This window comes from Eretmochelys imbricata, chromosome 6, assembly GCF_965152235.1.
Source record: "Eretmochelys imbricata isolate rEreImb1 chromosome 6, rEreImb1.hap1, whole genome shotgun sequence".
NCBI lineage: Eukaryota > Metazoa > Chordata > Testudines > Cheloniidae > Eretmochelys > Eretmochelys imbricata.
The window spans coordinates 90,367,382-90,395,208 of NC_135577.1; the positions used below are offsets into that span (position 1 = coordinate 90,367,382).

At 45.3% G+C, this 27,827-nt stretch overlaps 2 protein-coding genes across 6 annotated transcripts in view; one reads left to right on the top strand and one right to left on the bottom strand.

Annotated features, from left to right (window-relative positions):
* LOC144266013 (YLP motif-containing protein 1-like) overlaps positions 1-27,827 on the top strand; it is a 140,618-nt gene that overhangs the window by 85,451 nt on the left and 27,340 nt on the right. The window lies entirely within an intron of this gene.
* PROX2 (prospero homeobox 2) lies at positions 13,487-22,595 on the bottom strand. The gene is made up of 4 exons (XM_077820348.1): positions 21,102-22,595; positions 18,162-18,269; positions 15,097-15,291; positions 13,487-13,787 (listed from the first exon to the last, which is right to left on the bottom strand). Exons 1-4 carry the CDS (start codon positions 22,593-22,595, stop codon positions 13,602-13,604), a joined length of 1,983 nt encoding a protein of 660 aa, XP_077676474.1. The 3' UTR covers positions 13,487-13,601.

The window sequence follows — 27,827 nt, forward strand, 5'->3', positions numbered from 1 at the left end:
AGAGCCGTGACCTGGTGGCTGGTACATTTCTTCATGACCCACTACACCGTCACCCAAAGGGCCTGAGCCCAACGCTAGTTTCAAAGGGTTGTGTTGCAGTCTGTATGCCCGTGAACTCTGAGCCCACCTCCTTGGGGTACTGCTCGCAAGTCACCTAACGTGGAATGGACATGAGCAAGCACTTGAAGAAGAAAAAATGATTACTAACCTCTGTAACTGTTGATCTTTGAGATGTGTTGCTCATGTCCATTCCATGTTAGGTATGTGTGTGCCAAGTGCACCATTGCTGGAGATTTTTCCCTTAGTGGTATCCGTTAGGTTGGCTCTAGCGCCCTCCAGAGCCATGCATTTATGCGCCAGTATAAAGGGCGCTGCCAGCCACGCACCCTCTCAGTTCCTTCTTACTGGCCAACTCCGACAGGGGGTAGGAAGGTGAGTCATGGAATGGACATGAGCAACACATCTCAAAGAACAACAGTTACAGAGGTTAGTAACCGTTTTGTGTCTAGTCTTATTATCCTTCTGCTGTCTGGAGACCGATGCAGGACTGTTCCGTACAATATCTTCTCCAGTGTTTTGCCCAATCTAGTTTTAAAAGTAACATGTAAGTATTCATTTTTGTAGTGAAATGTATGTTTTGTGTATAAAGATAATTAAATAAAATTTCTTTCTAAAACAATGCTTGGTTTTGTCCTCTTTTGAACTGTAGTTTCTTTCTGCTTCAGGCTTTTCACTTAAACATGTATGGGTCATCTTTTCTTTTATGGCAGAGGTCCCCAAACTGTTAGCGGTCCCCTGGCAGCTGTCCCGCTCCCAGCCCCACCCCCAGCTGTGGCCTCAGCCTGCTTACCCTGTCCATATGGTCCTCCCACTGGAGCCACGGCCCTGCTCTCGGCCCCGATGCCAAGGGAGGGGCCGGGGGGGAGGGAGGATGTGACTCTCAAAAGTTTGTTTTATGGGTTGTAACCTTGTGCCTTCTGTGATTGCCACAGGAAAAAAAGAGTGAGCCTGGCAATTACTATCTGACTTCACTCCCTAGTAAACTAATGGAACAACTGTTAAGATAAACAATTCTCTTAGCACCTAGAGAATATACAGAAGCATGAGCAATAAACTGCAGTGAAGGAGTCATTTTAAATAACAAATCATGCCACATAAACTTGACTGGTCTGTTTGATAGAATTACAAAATTTGTGGAGAAAGGGAGAGCCATAGATGTAATTTAGACTGGTAAAGTGTTTGATACACAGTCTCTATTTTACTAGAAAAACAACATCAAGTTGATGTGGATTATACCCTGAAAGAGGGATTGAAAATCAGTTGAAAATTTACCAGATATTATTGGTAAATAGTGAAGTATTGAACTCAGGAGAGATGCGTATATTAGTGTTGCAGGAATCGATGTTAGGTCTGATTGTTATGAATCTATTGAAGATGGCCTTGCATGGGGAAAAAATTGTGCTTGTGTTTTCCACCCCTTTTCTTGTGCTCCTTTATAACTTATAAAGGCCTTGAAAGAGGTGGTGTTTTTCTTTTCTTAGAAATATCAGGAATGTCAAGTCCAGTTTTCCCAGACTTTGATAGAGAATTCATTGTGGGGTTTCAGGGAGGCCGGGATAGTGAGGTTCCTCAGCCCTTAATTAGAAGATGGGAATGTTGAATCTTTAACAAAGAGAGCTTTTCTCCCAACTGTTTTTAGAACATTGGAGTTAAATAGCCATTAATTAGGGCTGTTGATTAATCTCAGTTAATGCCTGCGATTAACTGAAAAGAAAATTAACGTGTTAATTTTTTTAATACACTAATTGCATACCTCTGGGAGGGGAGGGAGGCATCTGCAATGTGGGGGCTGAAGCCCTAGCCTGGAGCTCCGGAGGTAAAAGAGGGACTGAAGACCCAGCTCGGCAGCTGGGGTTGGGTGTCCTGAAACCCTGAGCCAAGAGAGGGGCTGGCGCCCTGAGTGGGGACTGAGGCCCAGAGCTCCGAGCCTTGCGACCCGAGGGGGCTGAAGCCCAGAGCCCCCAGCGCCAACCCTATATTTGAAAGTATAGAAAACCTCCACAATATTTAAATAAATGGTATTCTTTTATTGTTTAACAGTGCGATTAAAACTGTGATTAATCATGATTAATTTTTTTAATTGCTTGACAGCCCTACTATTAACATATACAAAGTTTTAAAGAATCCTTATAAAAATAACTTACTTATTCAGTCATGTTTTTCTCCCTTGGTAATGGTAATGTCACAATTCTACCACCTATACAGGTTTCTGAATTGTTAGTATTAACAACCATAGAGACAACCCTTTCAAAAACGCTTTCAGATCTTCTGTGACTCATGAAGAAAAAAACTCTTTTTTTTCCCTCCCCTTTGAGTCCCCTTTATTGATGTAGAAGAGGTGCCAAATAGCCCCTTGGGCACTGTGGCCATGGGCATACTAAAATACTTGAATCAGATTAAAGTTACAGATCGTATTATATTGTAGATAGACACACATAAACACCACTGAGAGGAGTGAAATGATACACAGGTTAGAAATAAGATCTGGAAGTAGTAAAATGGGATTTGACCTGCTCACATTCAAACTAACACAGCTAGGGGAAGAGGAGTTTAAAATGTGAACATGGGACTATCAGAAGTGTTGAGCCTTTGCTTTACTCTGCTCCCATTTGAAATCAATAGTAAAACTCCCACTGATTTCACTTAGAGCAGAGTTAGGCCAACACTGAGTGCTTTTGAAAATCCTACCATAGATATTCAATAGGAGGGAAATAATTGAAAACAAATTAGATGTGTCTGATATGCACTGGTAGAAAAACGGGACACTAAAGTTTGATGCTTCATGTGCAGAGAGATCATATTGAGACAGAACCTAGATAAATGATTCTAATCAATTTACCCATACAGCTTTACTGTGTCATGGAAGATATTGGCAAAATCGTGAACTTTAGTACTTTCTGAACAAAGTGTAAAAGCCATTTCTTTAAACAACCTTCCCACAACCACTCCCAAACACAAGCCAAAGTCCAGAACCCGCTGCTTGGAGTGGAGAGAGAAATGTATCTGAATGACTACACTTTCTATTGTAAGGTGCTCAGGTATCCTAGCAAGGGAACACTATGAATTTAGAAAGATTGTGTAACTGATGCAATGGCATCTGGAATATTGTGTTCATTTCCAATTTCTTGTTACCAAAAAGAGAAATCAGAGAAGAACAATAAATGGTTAAGGAGGGGGAGGGAATTGCCTTACAAGAAAACATTAAGTGAACTTGGTGATACACTGACAGCTAATAACAAGTGGGTGGGGAGGAATATATAACATTTGTGTATAGGTGTTTGAAGAGTGATCAACTGGAGGGGAAGGAATTGTTTAGGATGGTTCTAGCGGGTGTAGCAAGTAGAAATGGGATGAAATTGAGAGACGAAATATAGACAGGCTTCGCCCAATCAGAAATAATCCTAATGTAAATGGAATTATAATCGGGAATACACATTACTCTGTCCTGCAGACAATATTATAGTATTTGTTATGAAGCCAGCTCACACACTACTAGAATTGCAAGAGGGAATCCTAAAATTTGGCAAAGCGTCAGGACTTAAAATAAAGTCAGAACTCCTAGAGGGAGTTCTGATCTGAGGGCTCTGATCTACAAAAAAGGATATAAAAGATAAAGATACAAATGGGAAATACTTTAATAAAACATCTGGGAATAAACATTTCTAAAACATGGCAAGACATATGAATTATACTCCTTTGACTAAGAAAATTGAAACAGATCTGGAAAATTAGCCAAAATATGAAATTTCATGGTTAGGCAAAACTGTGGCAGTTAAAACGAGTATCTTACCCCTGAATTAACTTCCTTTTCCAAGTACTCCCAGTTTTAGTCACAGGAAATCTCTTAAATCAATGGCAATCCATGATAAATTCATTTGTGGAAATAAACTTATGCAATCTTCTTTACAAAAGCCATGGCAAAATGGAGGATTGGCTTTACCAACCATAAGTACTGTTATGTAGCTAGTCAGATCAGAAACCTGATGCACAGTACTGGATAACACCAAAATGTTGTTAGCACTAGGTAGAGATAGAACACAATCATGGTACTGTAATCAAACTCTACATGATCCCCTGGATAAAGAAATCCTATAGTCCAAAATCAATACAAACCTTCCTTTTATGAAAGCATCAATAGAAACTTGCAATAATTTATTTAGAAAGCTAAGACCATACCTATTACCAGTATTGCCAATATAAGACAGTAGAGAATATAACCTCTAGGTTTCTCACAAAAGATTTTTTTGGTAGCCTCAGAGTGCAGCCACCAACTCTTGCTGGTGGCTGCTCTGAGCATTTTCCCTAAAATAATTAACTTTAGGAAAAACAAATAGATATGCCCATACACATGTCCAAATCATTGTAATTTATGTAGAGTTTTGGTTTTTTGTTGACTCAGTAATAAAAAATGGTCTCTATTCTTTACTGGACCTAAACAGAATAGAAACACAAATAAGGTGCTTTGCATGGTCTTGTCTTTTTTGTTTTTGTTTCTCCCCCCTCCCTCCCTTTTTTTTTTGTTAAGATATGCTAGGTAGTCAGTCTGCTGCTGTGAAAAGTGATATTTGTATGTTAATATCACTTGTCACAGCCTCCCAGCTAGCTACTAGTCTGCTTTGAAAAGTGATATTAAGAAATGTACAAATATCACTTTTCACAGCAGATTTATTCAGCCCCAGCAAGCCTGAGGACAAAGTAAGCCCTGGACGGGGAGGTGGGTAGGAAGGCAGCAGGGGGTAGGGAGCTGGGGGGATGGAGCCCGATGCCCCGTGCCAGGCGACGGAGCCCCGCAGCTGGAGCCTGCTGCCCGCCACCCCAGGGTGGAAGTCTGATCCCACTGCCTCCGGAAAGGTGGGGAATTCAGTTGGATGGCTGCCTGCTCCTCCAGTGTTTGTGTTTCAAGAGGGGGGCAGGGCCCAACCCCCTCCAATCACTGTCTGGGAGGCTGTGGCTGCAAGAAAAGCCCCTGGTGGCCACATGAAGCCATGATGGCTGCATTTGAGAAATGCTGCTCTAGGAAGTTTTGACATTTGGGAAATTATAGGTATATCAATATTCAGCCAGCTGTTTAGAGGAAAATACATTTAGATCAGTGGCTCTCAACGTTTCCAGACTACTGTAGCCTTGCAGGAGTCTGATTTGTCTTGCGTACTCCCAAGTTTCACCTCACTTAAAAACTACTTGCTTACGAAATCAGATATAAAAATACGAAAGTGTCACAGCACACTAGTACTGAAAAATTGCTGACTTTCTAATTTTTATCATATAATTATAAATCAATTGGAATATGAATATTATATTGACATTTTGGTGTATAGGACATAGAGCAGTATAAACAAGTAATTGAATGAAATTTTAGTTTGTACTGAGTATGCTAGTGCTTTTTATGTAGCCTATTGTAAAACTGAGCAAATATCTAGATGAGTTGATGTACCCCCGGAAGACCTCTGCGTACCCCTGGTTGAGAGCCACTGACGGATTATGATGGTCTTTGTTTCAGAGTAACAGCCATGTTAGTCTGTATTCGCAAAAAGAAAAGGAGTACTTGTGGCACCTTAGAGACTAACCAATTTATTTGAGCATAAGCTTTTGTGAGCTACAGCTCACTTCATCGGATGCATACTGTGGAAAGTGTAGAAGATCTTTTTATATACACACAAAGCATGAAAAAATACCTCCTCCCACCCCACTCTCCTGCTGCTAATAGCTTATCTAAAGTGATCACTCTCCTTACAATGTGTATGATAATCAAGTTGGGCCATTTCCAGCACAAATCCAGGTTTTCTCACACACACACCCCCCCACACACACACAAACCCACTCTCCTGCTGGTAATAGCTTATCTAAAGTGACCACTCTCCTTACAATGTGTATGATAATCAAGGTGGGCCATTTCCAGCACAAATCCAGGTTTTCTCACACACACACCCCCCCACACACACACAAACCCACTCTCCTGCTGGTAATAGCTTATCTAAAGTGACCACTCTCCTTACAATGTGTATGATAATCAAGGTGGGCCATTTCCAGCACAAATACAGGGTTTAACAAGAACGTCGGGGGGGGGGGGGGGGGGAAAATAAGGGGAAATAGGCTCTATTCAAGCCTAAGTTAATTGTATCAAATTTGCAAATGAATTCCAATTCAACAATTTCTCGCTGAGTCTGGATTTGAAGTTTTTTTGTTGTAATATCCCAACTTTCATGTCTGTGATCGCGTGACCAGAGAGATTGAAGTGTTCTCCGACTGATTTATGAAGTTATAATTCTTGACAGCTGATTTGTGTCCATTTATTCTTTTATGTAGAGACTGTCCAGTTTGACCAGTGTACATGGCAGAGGGGCATTGCTGGCACATGATGGCATATATCACATTGGTGGATGTGCAGGTGAACGAGCCTCTGATAGTGTGGCTGATGTTATTAGGCCCTGTGATGGTGTCCCCTGAATAGATATGTGGGCACAGTTGGCAACGGGCTTTGTTGCAAGGATAGGTTCCTGGGTTAGTTGTTCTGTTGTGTGGTATGTGGTTGCTGGTGAGTATTTGCTTCAGGTTGGGGGGCTGTCTGTAGGCAAGGACTGGCCTGTCTCCCAAGGTTTGTGAGAGTGTTGGGTCATCCTTCAGGATAGGTTGTAGATCCTTAATAATGCGTTGGAGGGGTTTTAGTTGGGGGCTGAAGGTGACGGCTAGTGGCGTTCCATTATTTTCTTTGTTAGGCCTGTCCTGTAGTAGGAGACTTCTGGGAACTCTTACATTTCCTCTAGTGTCTTCCATCCTGAAGGACTCTGAAGTGTTTTACAAATTTCAGTTGATCTACAGACTTTACATGCGGCTCACGTCATTCTTCATTGACATGCAGGCATCCTGAAATGGAATGTGGCAGCTCTGCACACTAGGAGCAGAAAGCTAAATCTAATTGAGCTGGGAATCTTTTGGAGTGGCTTATTCAGTGCAGATACATCTTGTTCATTTTCTGGAGTAAAGCAAAAACAGAAAAGCTTTCCTATTTGTGAAAGTTCCCTTCCAAGCTATTGCATTGCTCCAAACTGGATGGATGGATTGTCTTGTCCAAGAGGAACCTCATCACAGGATCTATCTGTAACACTGGCTTGGTGCATGCAGTCTCATCTCCCTGTTTTGGCTGCCACCAAAAAAAGTAATAGCCTGGAGTTACTCATTGGGCATTTGTCTGTTGGGTTCTCACTGTTTGGCTGTGGTGTCCGTGAAGGTAACCCATTTACCATAAATACAATTAAAGTGTAAAGAGTCATAGTGAAGAATTGTTCTCTTTGTGCTGTGTTTAATTAATGTAATAGCTATAGCTGGAATAAATGCAAAAATAAAGTAACTTGAGTGATTCTTATGGCAGGTGTCTGGATTTAATCTGTGTACAAGTGGGGATGTGAGGGGGGAGTGGGTTGTCTGTTTGGAAGCGAGATATGTGGGGAATGTCTGATCTTCTAATTTTGATCTTAAATTCTGGTTTTGAAGGACATAAGACAAGACAACACTGGACTCATCACAAGTGATGGTTCTCTCTTTCGGATTATAATTTTTTTGCAAATGCCACAGACATTTGTATTCAGTGTAAAATTGATTTTTAATAAAGAAAATTTACAATTAGCATGTCTAGTTGAGTATATTTCCCAGAATATTTTCCTGCTGGATTAATTACAAAGCAATAAAGTAACTAATGTAACTAACAAGATGTGTCAGTTATCACCCTGTTCACTTTATTTGTATTTCAGACCCCTTTCCTGAACACTTTGACTGTTTGACTTTTTAGTTAGAAAGTTCTTTGGGACAAGCTCTTTCTTGTTCTGTGTTTGGAAAAGGTCTAGCACATAGTGGGCACTACTAGAACGTAAATAATAATACAAGTGGGGAACAAGTTCAAGCTATAAAGAGTTGTGTGCTTTGTGGGCCTTGGTGTCACACAGGACAGCCCCAGAGGGTACAAATAGTGTCACCAAAAGCACCTGATTAGGGGTTAGTATCCTAACCCTGCTGCTTTCCTTCTCTCATTCAAAAGACATCTCTTGCACAGAAGGTCTGCTTCAGTGGCTCTCAACCTACCAGCCCTGAGGTCCCATCACCAGAGACAGGAGAGATTGATAGGAGGTATTTTCTCTGCGGAGGTAATGCTGTGCTAGCGACATTTAATAGAAGAAAGCTTGAAATAGAGTTGTTCTATTGCTAACATTGTAGCAGAAAATGGCAGCACTGGCTTGCCCTGCCTTCTGCACCTGCAGTGCAGCTTTACTGACATTCAGTAACCTATAAAGGAAGAAACAAGCAAATCACCGAGGGAATACATCTCTCCATCAGGGACCATAAATAGGAGTGCCTTGTGCAAGTGGAACCTGAGAGTGGGAAATGCTCTGTAATCCTGTATCAGATATCTCCGAATGATTTAGCTGCATCCAGAGGAATTCACAAATATGGTTCTTCTGCCAGGAGAAGAATGAAACACTTTCCCATTTCATTTCTAAGTGGTGTCAGTTTCCTTCTCTAGTGGGGAGCCTGCTGCATTAGTGTGGCTGCCAAAATGGTCATTGTATTCCCTCTGCTTGCAGACATAACTTTATGAATAGGCAGCTCTGTCCCTGAAGGTACATGTTTTAATACTTGGTCCATGACTTTCATGGTCCTCATCCCTATGCTTCTAAGTGCCCTTTCCACGACCTTCCCCGGGGGTGGGACATAGGCTCAGAGTTTTTAATCTGCCAGGGGGTGCTTTGCCCAGGCCCTGCCTCTACTCCACCCCTTCCCCCAAGACCACCCTTGCCCTGTCTCTTTCCGGCCCCACCCCCGCCTCTTCCCCACCCAGTTCTGCCCCCTGCCCGGAGCACGCTTTGTCCTCCTGCCCAGTGCCTCCTGACGCCACGAAACATCTGATCCACAGCAGGCAGTAGGTGCTGAGAGGGAGGGGAGGCGTTGATCGGCGGCGCTCGCCGATGGGCAGGAGGCACTGGGTGGAGGTTCTAGTAGGGGGGCTCCTCGCCCCAGTTTGCCGCTTGCCTCCCCATTTGCCTCCTCACCCCGCTTGCCTGCCCGCCTCCTGCCTCACCTCCCGGCCTGCCTTCTCACAATTTTATTGAAGCTTGGGGTCCCCCAAAGCACAGGGCCTGGGGCAGTTTCCCTGGTTCGCCATACCCAAGGGACAGCTCTGGCCCTTTCTGATTGGCTATTTGTTTTCCTTTTACCTGGATTTAGATGGCTTAGGGTAGCGGCTTAGAGGAAAGGGCCTGTTCACAGTTTCTCTAAAGTGAATGGAGGGAAAAAGGATGCCTGAGGACTAATGGGGGGGTGTTAAATGAGTGAGTTTTGGTTAGCCACAGCTGTGCTGTGCTTTAAAATGGTGTTCAGAGGCGCACACTTTGAACATTTTGGTATTCTTTAAAGACAGATAAAAAGAAGTTCAGAGACCAAAGCTTTAGAGTTCACATTGTCAAGAGATACTGAGTGATATAAAGCAATTATTAGAATTACATATTTATTTTATAAATTGAGTAAGTAAATTTGGGATTAAGGTTGTAAAATGTTTGAAAGACATGTAATTTAAAACTTTAAACAAAATCAGAAAATCCTGGAAATACTCACTGAAGGTTCCAAGATCACCTTTAACTCTGCCGCCAAACCCCGCTAACTTCCAGCTATATTCCCCAGTAACTTAGAAAACCAAAACAGTTCACCTGGACACTCATCCCCGCTCTCACTGACCAGAAGCCGAAGCCTAGTTCCCTTTCCTATTCTATTCTGTAGAGATTCTTATACTGCACTCATCACCATAGTATCTGAAGCTCCTCAAATGTACTTAGGTACATAAATACCTTTGAGGATCTGGGCCTGAGTGTCTTCCATTAGTACATTCAACAGTGTGACTATGCGTCTGTCACATGAGGTTTGTTCTGTCATCCTCTTCCCAGGCAGAGAGGTGTGTGCAGTGGGGTGTTTTGTTTTGGAATGTATTCATTGACACACCTGTTGCTATATGTTCCCTGCCCTCACAGTTCAGGCCAGAAAGCTCTTCACATATGATCTGCACAAGCTCCTGCCCACATCCACCACCTGTCTATACCGCAGAGCCTGTTCATTCTCTCCATACTGATCAGAGAGCTCACACTCCAAATACAAGAACCCAGCCTAAACTGCTATAGACTACAAGTCTCAAATGCCCTACAGGCACTGGCAAGATGCCCCTTAACTCCCATGTCTAATACAGGCCAGAAGGGTGAGTGTAGGGTAGATTATTTACACAAAAACACCAGACTGAGGCAGTTCCTGACACAAAAGGAACCACTTAAAGTTTTTTACTTTACAATTCAGGTCCCAGTCCTACAATGAGCTGCTTGTGTTCAGATCTCTGTGCCCAAAACAAGCCCCATTGATGTTGGGCTTTGCAGAGGGGTCATTGCAGGAATGGGAGTCTCAGTCAGGAACAAAGAAATAAGGGTAAAGGGCAGAGTGAAGAGTGGTTTTTGAAACCTTAACCATTTCCAGACTCTCTCATGCGTAGGGGTTTTTTTAACCACATCCTAATACTTGGTAGATTTCTGTTGTTTCCTTAAGTCAGACTGTTTCACATTCAGTTTTTTTTAATCACTAATATTTTTGAAAAATGTATTGATTTAAATTGATCAAGAATAAGTTTCAGAGGAGGCAGTCTGTGGAAGGCATTTGCCTTCTTCCGGCAGCTTCTCTATGCCTCTGTACTCCATGAAAGCCAATTAGCTGATTGGAGGAGAATTTCCCCTGGTGCAGGCACTATGCAGGATTTCACAAGCCCCAGCATAGGGGGTGTTTTATGGGTGGGTAGGAGGTGAGGCAGCACAGGAAGGAAGGAGAGAAAAATTAGAGCAGTTTCTTGTGCTCTGTGCTGGTGGCTCCATTGAATTTTGAACAATCTATTGAAGCAAGTAAAAGATCCATCACATAAGATGTTAGCACCTGAGGCATGGCAGGCTGGGAGCATTGCACAGCCTCTGGGAGCTGGTGGACCTCTCAGCTTTGGCTGGCAGTTACCAACATGGTTTTATGAAGTGGCTGCAGGAAGATGCACTTAGGAGAGGCGAAGTCATCAATGGGGAGTTGTAAAATGGTTGGTGTGGGGAGGAGGCTTTGGAGGAGCATCCTGAGTGGCAACAAAGGGCAGCGTAGGCTGATGAGGATGAACTCACGATACTGGGCTGGATTCAGAGAAGTACTTAAGCCTTTGCCCAACTTTAAGCATGTGCATAGTCCCAATGACTTCAGATTAGTCACGTGCTAAATTCCTTCCAGACTGGGGGCTACTATCACTCAGAATGTAAGACATGGGTGTTTTTCTACAAAAAGTCTCCTTCTGGCATCCCAGCCGGGCAGATATTGATCAAGATTATGTGAATGTTTGTTGACTTCATGTATGTCTATTGTAGTAAAGGGGGGAGAGTGAGCTGGGATTTTTAACGGTTTTTAATACTTTTAATTGCAAAATAAAGGATACATTCTCAAAATGACCTTTTGACATTTCCCCCCATTGGTTTGTTGCATCTTTTACCATGACAAACCACCAGCCTTAATTCTCTTTGGGCTCTAAAGACAGCTCTGGAAAGGGAAACACATAACTCATGTTTGGCATCCCATTTCGTCTGGCATAGTCATTTTGTGAAGTCCTCAGAGAGCGAGATCTGCCAGAGCTTTGGGGGACCCTCTAGGGCTGCACCTTGCTCTGTCTCTTCTGGAAGAGAGACTCCATAGCTCTTGGATTGCACATGACGCTCCTGGAAATGAGTGGTGGATAGGGAAGTGACCCCGATCCCAGGGTGTGCAATGACTTCTTCATACATTCCATACAAAAAGCTCTACAAGATCATCAGCTACACCTGTACATTGAATGAACCGGCTCACAGAGCTTTTCAGTATTATCCGGAATGCATATCTGCACTTCAGACTGTTGGGAGATACAACCAATAACCCTTGTTAGTATCTACAAAACTCCTATATAGGTGTGGTGATGGAACAGGCCTTCCACTTGGCTTAGTAATAGATGCAAACATCTCAGCCTAGCTCATCACAGAAAGGAGGAGTTATAGTTTGATTTGGAAAAAGCCGGGATACAGGACTGACAGACCCTAAATCATAGTCCTCTCAACAGTGCTGGCACAAGAGGGAACCAGGTGGCTTCTCCTCTTTTATCAGTTAGGAAGGTTAAATGTTAAGGAATTTATGTCAACAGAAATACAAGTCAGTGCAAAGAGAACTTGGAGCTTAATTTCATGAGTTCAGTGAGTTTCCATCCCTAGGCAAGTGGCTGATCAAGGATGGCACTACAGAACAATATCAGTTGCATTCATGGCAACTGATCATGGGACTCTGCTCAGGTCAGCTGCTCATACCTCCCTCCCTCCCCTGCCCTCCCCAAGTCTGCTGCGACAGCAAAAGAGAGAGTAATTGGCTAGCAATTTCTTCTGCTATACTATTTCACAAATGCACACTAAAAAGTACACTCAAATGTTTGGATCCAGCATGCAAAGGCTAAGAGGCACTCTTACAGGAAGCAGCTGGGGAGCCAGGAAAGGGACCCGCATTCTCTCATGTCACCCACTTCCTCCATCTGTTCCGTTACGAGCTCTATTGTAGGAATTATTGTTTTGCATCTATCACATGGGCGTGTTGATAGTCTTGTTGATATCTGATGCGAGTCCTGGGGCCTGGAATTTTGGAACTGATCATTGCAGTATTTAAAAGTTATCATATTAACTCCAAACAGATGGTAAAACAGAAATGCTGTTGGGTGTAGGACCTTGCTTCACTTGGCCAAGAATTCTTTGCCCTTTATTAAGACCCTCCATCAGGGACCTCTGTGATTTATAAACAGGAATGATATTAGCCCTGTTTTACAGACGGGGACACCAAAGCACAGAGAGGGAAGGTGACTTGCCCAAGGTCACACAGCATGCTAGGGCAGCACTAGGAATAGAACTTAGATCTTCCAGCCAGATGACCTAACCACCGTCCTTCTTCCCTATAGGTCTAAGGCATGAGGCCTCACTTGCTTTGAGCTACAACGTATAACACAGAGGTCCCCAAACTGTGGGGCGTACTCCCATAGGGGGCGTGGCTGGGGCCTGGGCCAGCCCCCGTGGGGGGCAGATAGGGAGCGCCACCCAGCTCCGCTCCCAGCCCCAGCTGCTGGCCCTGTGCCAGTGGCTCCAGCTCCAGTCCAGTCCCAAGCCCAGGGCTGCAGAAGACAGTCCCATTCCCGGGGCTCTGCTCCTAGTGCCTGGCTGTTGGCCCCGTGAGGTAAAAAGTTTGGGGATCACTGGTATTACGAGTGACATAAAATACTGGCAGTTCACGTATGTAATAGATAGACCTCACCAGAAGGGAGGGCACGCTTCAGACCAGATTAGATATAGTCATAATAAATGGTGCTATTGCTGTTTGTATTAGTAACATTACCCACAATGTAGGCCGGGCCCACAGCTGCTTAGCTCAGGCCAGCCTCTCTCTGATCAAGCTGCAGCATGACATAGTCTTAGGCCACTTCCCATGCAGATTTAACTCTGGAGTAGTTCTTGGAGGCAGCTGGAAGATTTAAACACATCCGGGATGTCACTGTCCAGTTTTGAAATTATTTTGTAAATGGGTTTCTTCCAGGAGGGGTCAGAGTCCTTCCCTGTCCTGACAGCACTGAAGAACTCCCGCAGGGTCCTGCTAGCAACCTCCAGGAAGCGATCAGGGACCTGCAAACAAAGAGAGAAGGAGACTTAGGAGGCAAGTGTGCTATTCTGGAAGTCCCAGGAGGATGGGAAGGGCTGCTGCACACCCTGCCAAACATACACAAGGAGAGGGGGTTCTTCTGGCCTCCCCCCTGGCAGAGACAGATACTGGCAGCTTTCCCGATCCCCGCAGGGGTGGATACCCAGCTCCCCAGCAGCTGAACCTCTCTCCAGTCTCCCCTCCCAGACAAGTAGCCCAGCTGCTCATTCAGGTTAGCAGGGTGGTTGATTCCCCCAAATAACCTCCACTACTTTCCCATATGGTGCTTCCCAACCAGGACACAGTTTCATCCTCAGGGACAGCAAGGGCAGAAATCTGCTGTAGTTCCTCCATTTAGGGGAGAAGATCTGGTTAGTCCTGCCCTACAGGACGATGGGTGAGCACTCATAATGTTCCCACATAAGGAACCCGTGATTCCGCACTAAGCGGACATACAGCTCAGACTGCCCTCTCCAAGTCCATGGTGATTCCCATGAGGGCCATAAGATGGCAGGTTGTCCCAGAGTACACAAGGCACCATCCAGAGCTTCGCCCTTCACATCTCAGGACAGTTAAAGCCTTTGCGAAGAAAGTCAGAGTTTCATCTGGGCACATGGGGGTGACAGGTCCCTCCTGAGACTTGGACACTTGGTGACCATGGAGACAGGCACTGGATAAGAATACAGATAATCAGATGGAGAGGTCTGATCAAGCACAGGACTGGGAACCAGGAAGTCCCAATCCCAGCTGTGACACGACTCCCAGTGTGTGAGCTGGGACAAGTCACTTACCCGCGCTGTATTTTGGATTCCCCATCTTTACAATGGGACTAATGCCTCATGCACATTCTTGGAAGCTGTGAGAAGAAATCCATCAATATTCGTAAAATGCTTTGAAGATGACAAGTGTGAAGTATGCATGGGCTGATTTCCCAGCAGCCTTTGCAACCAATGGGATCTGCAGGTTTCCAGTGCCTGAGAAAATCAGCCCATAAATGACTTGCCTGCAGTTGTCTTTTTACCATCAAGCCCCTAAGTCAAACCGTTACAAGCAGAGCTGAGCACAAACTCAATTGACTCTGTTACATGTACTATGATACCAGAATTAAGGCTGCAGGTCCTTAGGCCTGGTTTTTCTATCCTTTGTAATTATGGTCAGAACTTGTTTTCCCCCTCTCTCCCTTTGCTCTGTGATGGGAGCTAAGGGATGGCACTGATCCCAGCTTGCAGACCCATTGGTTAGATGCACTCTGGGGCACCCCGAAGTTTCCATCCTGGCTGAGCACAGTCTTACCTCAAAATCATTCCCCTTGTTATAGTGCACGTTGAGGGCTCTGAAGAGCTCAGAGTCCCGAGAAACCACCAGGGGTTTGGAATCCGTGACTTCCTCCAAGATGGCTTGTCGGGCAAACTTCTCCATCTGGATGTAGTAAAACTCACGGAAGTTGCTGAACCACTTGATGAGCTGGGAAGTGATGCAGCGGTTGAACTGTGAAAGGACATGCACCAGAGGAGCAAGGAAGGGTTAAACCCCTGTTCCCATTGGGCGCCATGAGAAGGAACCAGATTTCAGCAAAGGAAATAAATGTAGAAATCTTAGACACCAAAAATATGAAAGAATCCATTCTAGCTTCCTCAAAAACACGAACCCCCAGCCCCCAACAGTCATATGGGGAATGACTGGGTGAAATTCAGTGATCATCTGCCAACAGAGAAGGAAAGATTCTCCTTGTATTTTGCCTGGGAGGAGAGTACAGTCCAGGTACATATGTCACAGATGGTGCCCAGGAATCTTAGCTTAAACTTTCCTTTGATCCATCAGCCCTGGCAAAAGCATCCCATCTAGTCATGCCCCATGTCCTTTGCACAGGGATGAGTATGTGCAGCAGGGGTAGCTGGTATGGCTGCAGAGGACCATCTGGATGCTCATTCCTACCCCGAGATTTTGACCATCCTTTCCTCTGTTCTATCCCCTGCGTACACACACACTTTTTGAAGCAGCTGCTGTCCCTGCACCCAAACTATCGCTGGCAAGGTGGGGAGAGCCCAATGAGAAGACAGTGCTGCTCCTTAATCAGCCATAGGGGCCGCTAAAGCAAATAGAGAACCTACAGCATTGTGAGCTCATGCCCTCTAGCATGAGATAGTGTAACCCGGGGTATTAGGCCAGTAAGCAGTGTTGCCACCCTAGGCAAGGTTTCATCATCTGGGCTACTTTTGAAAGGCCTCGACGACAAACAATCTTGAATCTGCAACAGGCAGCTTTTTATGCGACAGTGCAACCCTGCAGTGCAGACTACAGAGGGGTGAATTGCAGCATGCACACAAGTTTGAAGAGGGTTATGTTCATGCAAACTGGGCATCTGTTAGTTCATATCTGCAGCATCCGGGGGGGGAAGAGGGGAGCGGGGGATTACATGCAGCGTTTTTCTGCGAACTGCAGTTCACATCCTCATACTCGGCACTGCAGGGCTTATGTAGACAAACTCTTAGAGCCCTGCTGCTCCCCAGTCGTGATCTCTTTGCTGTCAGCTGTTGGCCATTTGAAAAGCTGGGAGGTATTGCTAATTTAGAGAAGGACAGGGATACCCTACAGGAGGATCTGGATGACCTTGTAAACTGGAGTAATAGGAATAGGATGAAATTTAATAGTGAGAAGTGTAAGGTCATGCATTTAGGGATTAATAACAAGAATTTTAGTTATAAGCTAGGGACGCATCAACTAGAAGTAACAGAGGAGGAAAAGGGCCTTGGAGTATTGGTTGATCATAGGATGACTATGAGCTGCCAATGTGATATGGCCGTGAAAAAAGCTAATGTCGTCTTGGGATGCATCAGGAGAGGTATTTCCAGTAGGGATAAGGAGGTTTTAGTACCGTTATATAAGGCACTGGTGAGACCTCACCTGGAGTACTGTGTGCAGTTCTGGTCTCCCATGTTTAAGAAGGATGAATTCAAACTGGAACAGGTACAGAGAAGGGCTACTAGGATGATCCGAGGAATGGAAAACTTGTCTTATGAAAGGAGACTCAGGGAGCTTGGCTTGTTTAGCCTAACTAAAAGAAGGCTGAGGGGAGATATGATTGCTCTCTATAAATATATCAGAGGGATAAATACCAGAGAGGGAGAGGAATTATTTAAACTCAGTACCAATGTGGACACAAGAACAAATGGATATAAACTGGCCACTAGGAAATTTAGATTAGAAATTAGACGAAGGTTTCTAACCATCAGAGGAGTGAAGTTTTGGAATAGCCTTCCGAGGGAAGTAGTGGGGGCAAAAGATCTATCTTGCTTTAAGATTAAACTCGATAAGTTTATGGAGGAGATGGTATGATGGGATAACATGGTTTTGGTAATTAAATATTCATGGTAAATAGGCCCAATGGCCTGTGATGGGTTTTAGATGGGGTAAGATCCAAGTTACCTGGGAAAGAATTTTCTGGGAAAGAATTTTCTGTAGTATCTGGCTGATGAATCTTGCCCATATGCTCAGGGTTTAGCTGATCGCCATATTTGGGGTCGGGAAGGAATTTTCCTCCAGGGCAGATTGGAAGAGGCCCTGGAGGTTTTTCGCCTTCCTCTGTAGCATGGGGCACGGGTCACTTGCTGGAGGATTCTCTGCTCCTTGAGGTCTTTAAACTACAATTTGAGGACTTCAATAGCACAGATATAGGTGTGAGGTTTTTTTTTTGTAGGAGTGGTGGGTGAAATTCTGTGGCCTGCGTTGTGCAGGAGGTCAGACTAGATGATCATAATGGTCCCTTCTGACCTAAATATCTATGAATCTATGAATCTATGAATAAACAGACACTGAGGTGTATGTGCAGCTGGACTAAGTCCACCTCTCCCGGACAGCAGAAGCCACGTGGCACATGAACCTTTGGGAACAGAACTCTGCTGGCTGTGGTAAAGCAGGGCTTCCGTTTGGCCAGGGTGACCAGATAGCAAGTGTGAAAAATAGGGACACTTTTTTTGGGGGGGGGGCCGGGGGGGGGGGTATAGTTGCCTATATAAGACAAAGCCCCTCAGATCAGGACGGTCCCGATAATTTCAGGACATCTGGTCACCCTTTTGGCTGTGGGATGTCTCCAGTCGGGCGGGGTGGTAGCCAATGGGGCGGGCAGCAATGGGGTATAAACCCAGAAGTGGCCCGCGTGCAAGTGAGCAGCCACTGCCAGTGTTGCCAACCATGGTGATTTCTTTGAAATGGCAAAAATTGGGGCTTTTGGAAGCAAACTGTCATTTGGTGACTTTTGGGTTACTTTTCACATGCGATTGGCAAAAACGGGAGCTTTGAGGTTGGCAGCACTGCCAGTCAGGCTTGGTTGGCAGCAGAGCTGGGATAAGCAGCTGTACCTGGACATCAGGGAAGTAGGTTTTCAACAGAGTAGAGCTGGGGTAGCGAGTGAAGAAGAACATCAGCTTGGCCTTCTTCAGGTGGCCAGGGGTCAGAGCCTCCTGGATTTACTCCAGAGTCAAGGAAAAGCTGTTTCCTGTTTTCCTGCACATACAAATCATTGAATTTGCACAAGGCCAGACACTCCTAAGGATGCCTCCAGCATGCCTGTCTTTACCTATGATGTCTCTTCTGCACAGACAGCCCACTCTCTGCTGTATGGTAATGGGCGTGATGGAAGAAGGGTGCTTCCTGAGGAATCCCCATCTGAGGGAATCCTCTAATTATCTGACCCCAATAAAGACTCCACTAGTGACTACTTCTCCCCTTGACAGTCCCAGGAGAGTTGCAGCCAGCAGGAGCCCCCACCCTAGCTGACAGTAATGTGAACGTTTGTGGAAAATCGGTTTTCAGTGCCAGGATCATGTGGCCACCAAGATTTAAGAAATGGCCTGAGAATGGGATTGTGAGTCAGGAGCGCTTGGGTTCTATTCCCAGCTCTGTCACTGACATCCTCTGGGCCTGGGGAAAGTCACTCCACCTGTGTGTCTCAGTAGCCTCACATGTAAAATAAATACATTGATACCCATTTACTCTACCTCAGAAGGGAGAGGGATAATATGTTAGTGTGTGTAAAGTGCTTTGGAATGTGATGTATATAGGGTTGCCAACTTTCTAATTGCACAAAATTGAACACCCCTGCCCCGCCCCTTCCCTGAAGCCCCACCTCTGCCCCACCCCTTCTTTGAGGCCCTGCCTATGCTCACTCCATCCCCCTCCCCTCCATTGCTCACTCTCCCCTACCCTCACTCACTTTCACCAGGATGGGGCAGGGGGTTGTGGTGCGGGGGCAGGTATGGACTCTGTGCTGGGGTGCAGGCTCTGGGATGAGGCTGGGGATGAGGGGTTTGGGGTGCAGGAGGGGGCTCAGGGCTGGGGCAGGAGGTTGTGGGGGTGCGGGCTCTGGAAGGGAGTTTGGGCGCGGGAGGGGGTTCATGGGGCGGAGGTCCCGGCAGCACTTACCACGGTTCTCAGGAAGCAGACGGCAGGTCCCTGCAGTCCCTAGGCGCATAGGCAGCCAGAGAGGCTCCACATGCTGCCGTCACACCTGCAGGAGCCACCCCCACAGCTCCCATTGGTTGCAGTCCCCAGCCAGACCTGCGGATCCAGCACTTAGGGCGGGGTCAGCGCGCAGAGCGTCCCTTGCCTCCCATGCACTTAGGGGCTGCAAGGACCTGGCAGCCACTTCTGGGAGTCACACAGAACTAGGGCAGGCAGGCAGCCTGCTTTAGCCCCAGGCCCCCCGCTGCGCTGCTGATGGGACTTTTAACTGCCCTGTCAGCAGTGCCAATCAAAGCTGCCAGGGTCCCTTTTCGACCAGGCATTCCAGTCAGAAAACGGACACCTGGCAACCCTAACATTGGATGTGTTGAGCATTAGCACCAAAATGGGCCTTTTGCTAGTCCACTGGACAGTTTTGCTGAAAATCAAATGTGTTCACTCCGGGTGGGCAGAAAGCTTCAGTCCATGGGCCTATCTTGGGGAGCATTGGTCACTAATAGGGTCTCTGCTGGGATCCGATGGGAGAGGGAGCTCCTGCAAGCTGAGAACTCAGAGTGTTCCACAATGAGATTTCTCTGAGTCTTTCGCATGAGCAGTGTTAGCTAATAGTGCCACCTTCTGGTAAGCCAGGAGTAACAAAAGTGAACAGAAAGAAAAGGCGTACTTGTGGCACCTTAGCGACTAACCAATTTATTTGAGCATAAGCTTTCGTGAGCTACAGCTCACTTCATCGGATGCATTCAGTGGAAAATACAGTGAGGAGATTTATATACACACAGAACATGAAAAAATGGGTGTTTATCATGCACACTGTAAGGAGAGTGATCACTTAAGATGAGCTATTACCAGCAGGAGAGTGGGTGGGGGGGTCAGGGAGAAAACCCTTTGTAGTGATAATCAAGGTGGGCCATTTCCAGCAGTTAACAAGAATGTCTGAGGAACAGTGTGGGGGGGAGGGAATATACAAGGGGAAATAGTTTTACTTTGTGTAGGTTTCAGAGTAACAGCCGTGTTAGTCTGTATTCGCAAAAAGAAAAGGAGTACTTGGAGTACTTAGAGACTAACCAATTTATTTGAGCATAAGCATCCAATGAAGTGAGCTGTAGCTCACGAAAGCTTATGCTCAAATAAATTGGTTAGTCTCTAAGGTGCCACAAGTACTCCTTTTCTTTTTACTTTGTGTAATGACTCAACCACTCCCAGCCTCTATTCAAGCCTAAGACGTTCTTGTTAACTGCTGGAAATGGCCCACCTTGATTATCACTACAAAGGGTTTTCTCTCCGCCCCCCCCCCACCCACTCTCCTGCTGGTAATAGCTTATCTTAAGTGATCACTCTCCTTACAGTGTGCATGATAAACACCCATTTTTTCATGTTCTGTGTGTATATAAATCTCCTCACTGTATTTTCCACTGAATGCATCCGATGAAGTGAGCTGTAGGTCACGAAAGCTTATGCTCAAATAAATTGGTTAGTCTCTAAGGTGCCACAAGTACTCCTTTTCTTTTTGCGAATACAGACTAACATGGCTGCTACTCTGAAAAGTGAACAGAGCTCAGTACAGCCCTCCTGAATGGAGGAGAGGGAGCTTATGTGTTAGGCCTTCAGGAGGGTTCAGATCTGAGTCAGCTAGTCTCTTCTGCCCAGGCCCCTCTGCCAGCACCATGTGAAAGGGGAGCCTGATGCCCTGCTTTCTCACAGTAGTACATGAAACCCTGTTAGTTAACCAGCCCCTGTACTGTCTCAGGTTCATGCATGTAGGTGAGGGGGCAACCTTAAGAGCAGCTACTCATGTTTGAGGCTCTAATTGCTGATCTTTAATGGTCACTAAAGGATATATGGACTGAGGAGAAGGGCATCCCATCCATCACAGTCTGCAGCTCTCCACATTCTGCCTTCCTGGCTGGAAGAAGAGTCAAATTTTCCATTTCAGCAGTGTTAAGGGACATTGGATATTGCTGGTGTCTCATGACTGATGACTTCAATTTGACTGCTCTCCAAGGTAGATCTAGGGACTCTTGAGAAGACCAGTCTGGGGAAGAGGCAATTCTGTGAGGACTGCTGTTCCAATGGCTATTTTGACTGTACTCTAGTAGCTGGCTAAGAATCTGTTTTTCTTGAACTTGAGAAGTCATGACCAAGGGATGATTCATGTTAGGCACATGGCAGGGTTTTCTAGGTATTTTTGAACTGATTGGGTGAGCATGAAAGTCTGGAGACTTCTCCATGACTAGCGACAAGGCCTCTGTGTGGGCTTCAGTCAGTGAGTTTACCAAATTTTGGGAGGAAGCCCCAGGAAGCGATTTTCTGCTGGAGTATTCCTCAGTGGCAAAATCCTCTCTTCTGCTGTCTGACACTGAGATTGGGAGGCTGTTGTACAGCTGAGCCAGATGGCCTGATGGCTTGGACAATATTTGTTTTAAAACTGTGTCCACCGTCTGAGATACCACTGTGGCTAGCTCATGCTTTAATGTCTCAGAAAAGGTTCTTTCTTCAGAGGACAGTTCACCCAGATCCTCCATTCTCCTTTCTTCTTCTGACACTTTGTGTTCTTCCATCTCTGAGATGCTCCTCCGAAGAAGAGTTCTGTGTTGGTCACTGGTAGCAGCCTGACGGCTTTCATTTAGACTGTCTCCACACTTCCCCTTCAGTAAGTGCATAGTCTTCGCCATCCATTCATAGCTTTGATCTGAATCACTGAACTCATAAACCTGCAAGAATTTCTCTTGAAGCTGCCTCAGCTGTTGCTGCAAAACTTGAAGCTGTTCCTTCAGTTGGTGGCACTCCTCTGCCTTGGCACTGCTCCTGCCTCTTCCTGCAAGCTGTGCTACATGTGGGCTTTGCTGCTGGGGAAGCTTCTGCTTTCTCTTGTTCTCCCTGTAGTTCTCACTTCTTTTCTCCACAGGGCGTTCTCTGTCTCTTTCCCCATTGGTACCAAGTGTGATAGGGTTTGGTGAGAGGGTCATACCTCGGATAATGCTTTCCACTCTGGCCCTCTTAGCTCGTAAGTGTTCATTATAGAACTGGTCTGTGTCACCAAAACTGGAGATTGGAGTATAGCACAGAGGGGAGGCCAGGGTTGGTGTCCCTTCCTTAAAAGATGGGCAGTCCCTGGCTTCCTGGGGTGATTCCGTTGTCTGCAAGGAAGGGAAAAGGAAGTTTGGATCCAGGCTCCTGTTAACGATTGTCTGGTTGAGGAGTTGTGATATGATGGACACACTGGGGGAAGAGAACAACGAATCTCTTTGGAGAAAGGGCTCTTCTTTCTGCCCACCTGAGTGTCCTGAACTCGAGCTATCTCCATCCTGCTCAGAGACACAGCTCCCATTCATAGTTTTTTCCACTCTTGAAGATGAAGACCTGACACTCAACAGTTGCCACTCAGCAGTTGTTTTGATGATGGTACTTGTTATACAGGAACACCCTAGGACTTGAGGACTGCTGATGTGCTAGCTGTTTCTGAGAGCTGGAGCTGAGAAAAGAGCAAGAAATGTTACCCAGTGAACTCTACTATGTCAGCTCTCCATTTGTGTGGGAACATTTCCTCCTCACTGATTCCCTGTGATTGATTCTCTGTGACCTCCCTACTCAATGGTAACCCACTTCACTCACCAGTGCTGAAAAGCCTCCAGCCAGTTAAAAACATCTGAGCTAACCTGTTGTACAATGCAGGACCGCGCGAGCACACCTTCCTGGTGCTCGGGACAGTACAAGGGCTCCCCATTCAATATATGATCATTCATGGTTTGGGCCCAGGTTCTCTCTGCAGCCATGGTATTTGCATCCCCAGGAACAGTGGAACTGTCAGCTACAGGAGGCAGAACTTTCTAAGCAGCCAGCCTGTAGTTTTGGATTATCCTTCCGTGAGAGGTTAAAATGATCACAAATCTCATTGCTGCCTTCCTTGCCAGAGCTTCCCAATAAATAATATTAAATGTCTTATACACCCTTCCCCACAATCCAGAGCAAGAGAATCCTAGACAATGTGTGCAACGTAAATGCCTAAAGAGAGACAGAAGATAGGTAGACAGAACCACAAAACCGCATTGATTAGACTACACGGTGGACCCATGGAATTCCGTAAGGCACTCAGATACAGTGGTGATGAGCATAGTATAAATACCCAGAAAGATTTCAGATCCAAACTCTGTTTCAACCAAGCCTTGGTAGAGGTTCTCTGAGGTGCCCCTTAGTTCAGGAAAGGGAGCTTAGGGCTGTATCCTCAAAGTTCCTCAGCTTGAGGTGGGTGTTGTAAGAAGGTGGCACTTATGGGTACACTTCAGCTCAGACTGTCCTGGCTTTCCTCGCATTGCAGAAAACCCTTTCTGAATCATTCTGAAAGGAGAAATCTGACTGCTCTTCATGAGCCCCATATCTTTGTGTTCCAGTGTTCACTTGTGCTGTTGAATACATCTAGCATTCTGTGCATCCCTACATCTCACAAGGCTTTCCCACATCTGGGGCTGTGGCAACTGGAGAATAGACAAGTGCCTAATCTCTCTGTGGTGGCCTCACTACTCCATCCTTCCCAGGGTCTGGATACATGAATACTAATGTTCAGAAAGTGACTCTATGTGGATGATAATGCAAACACATGTAAAACCCTCAGAGTGTAGGCTATGGGACTTTGCCTCTGCCTGAAACATACAGGTGTCAGACATTACACACAACTCAGTTTGAATAGCCAGCTCCTCAGTACACTCATTAGTATCATACAAATATATCTGAGGCTGGGCACTGATGGTGTCCGGTTCTGCCAGCATTGAGCATCTGAATGCATCCACAGCGGGGCACAGGTTGTTCCTGAGTAAAATGACTGTCAGCACTGGGCACCTAGGCATACACACATTGAAGCAGGACTAGTGCTTGGGTAAGAAGGGTCTGACACACACAGACCCAGGTACCATTCAGCATCAGGCTCAGAAGAGCTACAGAGCTGGCAGTGCTATCCAAAAGTTTCACTGATCCAGAAGCAGTGACACTCTTTAATGTTGCCTCCAGTTATCAGTGTACATTAGAACTAAGGAGTTAAAACATTGCTTTGCATTTTATTTCTAGGAGCTTTTTTTAAAAAGGAAAATGAAAGGAGAGGGGCTGGGGGGTTAGATGAGCAGAGCATGAGCCATTGACCTGGCAGTTAGGAGTATAAGAACTAACATACCAGATCAGAGCAGTGCTCCAACCAGCCAGTACCCGGTCTCTGACCGTGACCAGTACCAGATGGGGCAGAGGAAGATGCAAGAAACCTTGTAATGGACAATTACAGAATAACCCACCCATAGGGCTTTTTCCTTTTAACCCTCTTCAGTTCATGGCTGGGGATTACATCCTGAAGCAGGAGGGTTTATATTACTTCTAACCATTTTAAAATAATATCTAATATGTCAGTAGCTGTTCTTATTATCCTTGAAACATCTGATCCTTATAGGAAAATACTAAGCTCTTCTACTCAATGCTAGCTTGCGGCAGTGAATCCCACAGGTTAATTTATGCATTGTGTAAGATATATGTCCAGTTTCCAGCTGGTTGCCTTTCAGTTTCTCTGAACATTCCTTTGCTCTTATATTACAAGAAAGGGTAAATAGGAGTGCTGGATTTACCTTCTCTAAATCATGCATTATCTTGTACACCTCTAGCATATCGCCTCTCTAAATTGACCAGTCCTGTCTTTTCAATCTCTCTTTACTCTTTGCCACTCATCATTTTGCTCACCCATCTCTGAATCCATTCTACTTCTGCTATATCCCTTTGAGACAGGGTGACCAAAATTGAGCAGCACTCCAGGCAAGGTCATACTACTGATTTATGTGCCATTCCTTTTGCAGCCTAACATTTAGTTTGCTTTTTTAACTGCCACTGCACATTGAACAGACGCTTTATTATGCTGCCTGCAATAACCCCTTGGGCTTTTTCCTGAGTGGTTACAGTTCGTGTAGACCAGTGGTTCCCAAACTTTAACAACCTGTGAACCTCTTTCACTAAAATGTCAAGTCTTGCAAACCCCCTCCTAAAAATGAACATTTCCAGGGATTTTCTCCTTTACTTGAGAATAAATTATAAAAGCAGTGATCTTGGAAATATAAAATTTGTCTTTATGCCATGCTTATTACTCACTATTTATTATTAATTATTATTTATCATTACAGTATTTTTATTACATTATGAAAATGGCAACATTCTTCCAAGATCTCACTTTTGTAGCTTGTATTGCTTTGAATAAGCCTGTTATAAGTCAAGGCTCCTTACATTTCATCAAGGAGTATCAGATGTGAAACAGCATGAAGGTATTTAAGAAGCCAACTCAGAGAGTTCCTCCTACACCGGCATTCAGGTTTTGAGCAGTCCAGGCAAACAACGCACGTTACAATAAAGCTTAAACTTGTTCTTTGTAATAATTTAAAAAACAATACTAGCTGCCTATTTAATTTTAAAAACAGCAACAAATATCCACCTCCCTTTCGATTTCTTATAAGGAGTCTTGAAGTTTAAATCTCCTCGGTGTGATAGCTGTGCTTGCTTTGATCTGCTTAGCACTTGGAAGTCCAGGAGCTCTGGGCTGCTGGCCCTGTGCTGTCTGGGGTCCCTAGGGACAGCTCTGTCCACCATTAGGGAATTTTTTCCCCAAGAACCCCCTGTAACATTTCAAAAACCCTCAGGGGTTCACAAACCCCAGTTGGGGAACCACTGCTGTAGACCCTACCAGTGTGTGAGAGTAATTCAGATCATTATTTCTTATGTGTCAAAAGCGAGTTTCATTTGCCGTCATGCTACTCATTCACTCGGCTGTGTTAGGTTGCTCTGAAGTTTCTCGCTGTGTTCTCTAGACTTGACTAACCTAACTATCTTAGGGGATGTCCACACTGGAGCTGGGAGCGAGCCTGCCAGCCCAGGGAGACATGCTCCTGTTAGCTGGGCTCCAGCTAGCACGCTAAGAATTGCTGCAGAGGCTCAGGCAGCCACCCAAGCTCAGACCCAGAGTACCTGGAGCCCTGCTAGGGCGGGTCTATCTACTCAAGCAGGGAGACTCGCTCCCCACTGCAGTGGAGACACACCCTTTGTATTATCAGTAAATGTTGCCACTCCAGTGTTCTCCCTCTTTTCCATAGCATTAATAAATATGTTCACCAACCCTGGGAGACTTTTTGCCCTGCTGGAAATTGACCATTTAGTCCTACTCTATGGGCTTGTCTACACTACCCTTTGGATCGGCGGGCAGCGATCGATCCAGCGGGGGTTGATTTATCGCATCTAGTATAGTTATTTATGTAGCTGGAGTTGCATAGTGTAGGTCGATTTACCGCAGTAGTGTACTTTGCCTGTCACCCAATGACTGTTTAGTTTTCTTAACAACCTCTTGTGAGCGGCTTGGTCAAAGTTTTTTTTTTTTAAGTTTTTGTAAGTTATAGCAACCATTTCTCTTGTATCCCTCTGCTGTTTGTTGACACACACAGAAATCTGTGTGGCCTTACAGACACCCTGCTATTTTATCCCCATCATATGCTCATCTAGGCATTTTATCGTTCTGTCTTTCATAAGAACATAAGAACGGCCAGACTGGGTCAGACCAAAGGTACATCTCGCCCAGTATCCGGTCTACTGACAGTGGCCAGTGCCGGGTGCTTCAGAAGGAAAGAACAGAACAGGTAATCATCAAGTGATCTATCCCGTCGCCCATTCCCATGATAATTTCAGTCTATTACCTGGGACTGAAGTAAGGGTCACTGGTCTGTAATTCCCAGGATCATCCCTACTAACCTTTTTAAAGATAGACTTAACATTTTCTACCCCTCCAGTCCTCTGGTATAGGAGCTAATTTTAATAAAGCCATATATAATTCCTATATTTGCATAGTTCAGCCACTTCTTTCTTGAGTTTTTTCAGACCACTTGGACGTATGGCATATGTACTGGAGACTTGTTCTTTAATGTACCAGTTTGTTGCAGAACCTCCTTCTTTTGGCACTTCACCCCCTCACAGTGCCTCATCTTTTTTACCTGAAAAGGTAAAGTCCAGGATCTTACAAACTCCTTAAACTGAAGCTTTCTTGCTCCAGATACCAAAGTGACAGGCTCCTTGTAAATACAATAGATAGCTATTGAGCTGGTCATAAACTTTCAACTTGTCCAAAAATACTAGAATCAGCTTTTCCCATTAACCTGAGCTGCTCCTGCCTCACAAAGAGTTACAGAGTGGGACACAAGCCCTCAGTTTCAACCTATTTCTCTCCCTCCTGAAAAGCTCCCTACACCTCCTCATCTTCCTTTGGAATGAGGGGTTTTGTAAATGTGCGTGGTCACCTTTTAAACCTTGTATCAGAGAATTGATGGAGCAGGGCTGCATACACTCTGTGAGTTCCCTGTGCATCCCAGGAGTGCTAGATAGGGGAACCGAGCATTTGCTGATTGTCTTGAAGGGGCCCTTTTGGCTGAATTTTTGCAGGGATACTGGAACAATTTTTATAGTGGGGGTGCTGATGATGGAAACCATGTATTTGGTGTTTGTTATTACTATTTCAAGTCAGGAGGTGCAGCAGCACCTCCAGTTCCAGCACCACTGAATTTTCA

Bases quoted from the DNA above. Each gene is read 5' to 3' on its own strand.
- PROX2 (XM_077820348.1), bottom strand. From the start codon at position 22,595: ATGAATGGGAGCTGTGTCTCTGAGCAGGATGGAGATAGCTCGAGTTCA. The intron at 15,292-18,161 runs GTACAGCTGCTT...GTCCTTTCACAG, and splicing joins CCTACTTCCCTGATGTCCAG to TTCAACCGCTGCATCACTTC. The intron at 13,788-15,096 runs GTAAGACTGTGC...CTTTGTTTGCAG, and splicing joins ACAAGGGGAATGATTTTGAG to GTCCCTGATCGCTTCCTGGA.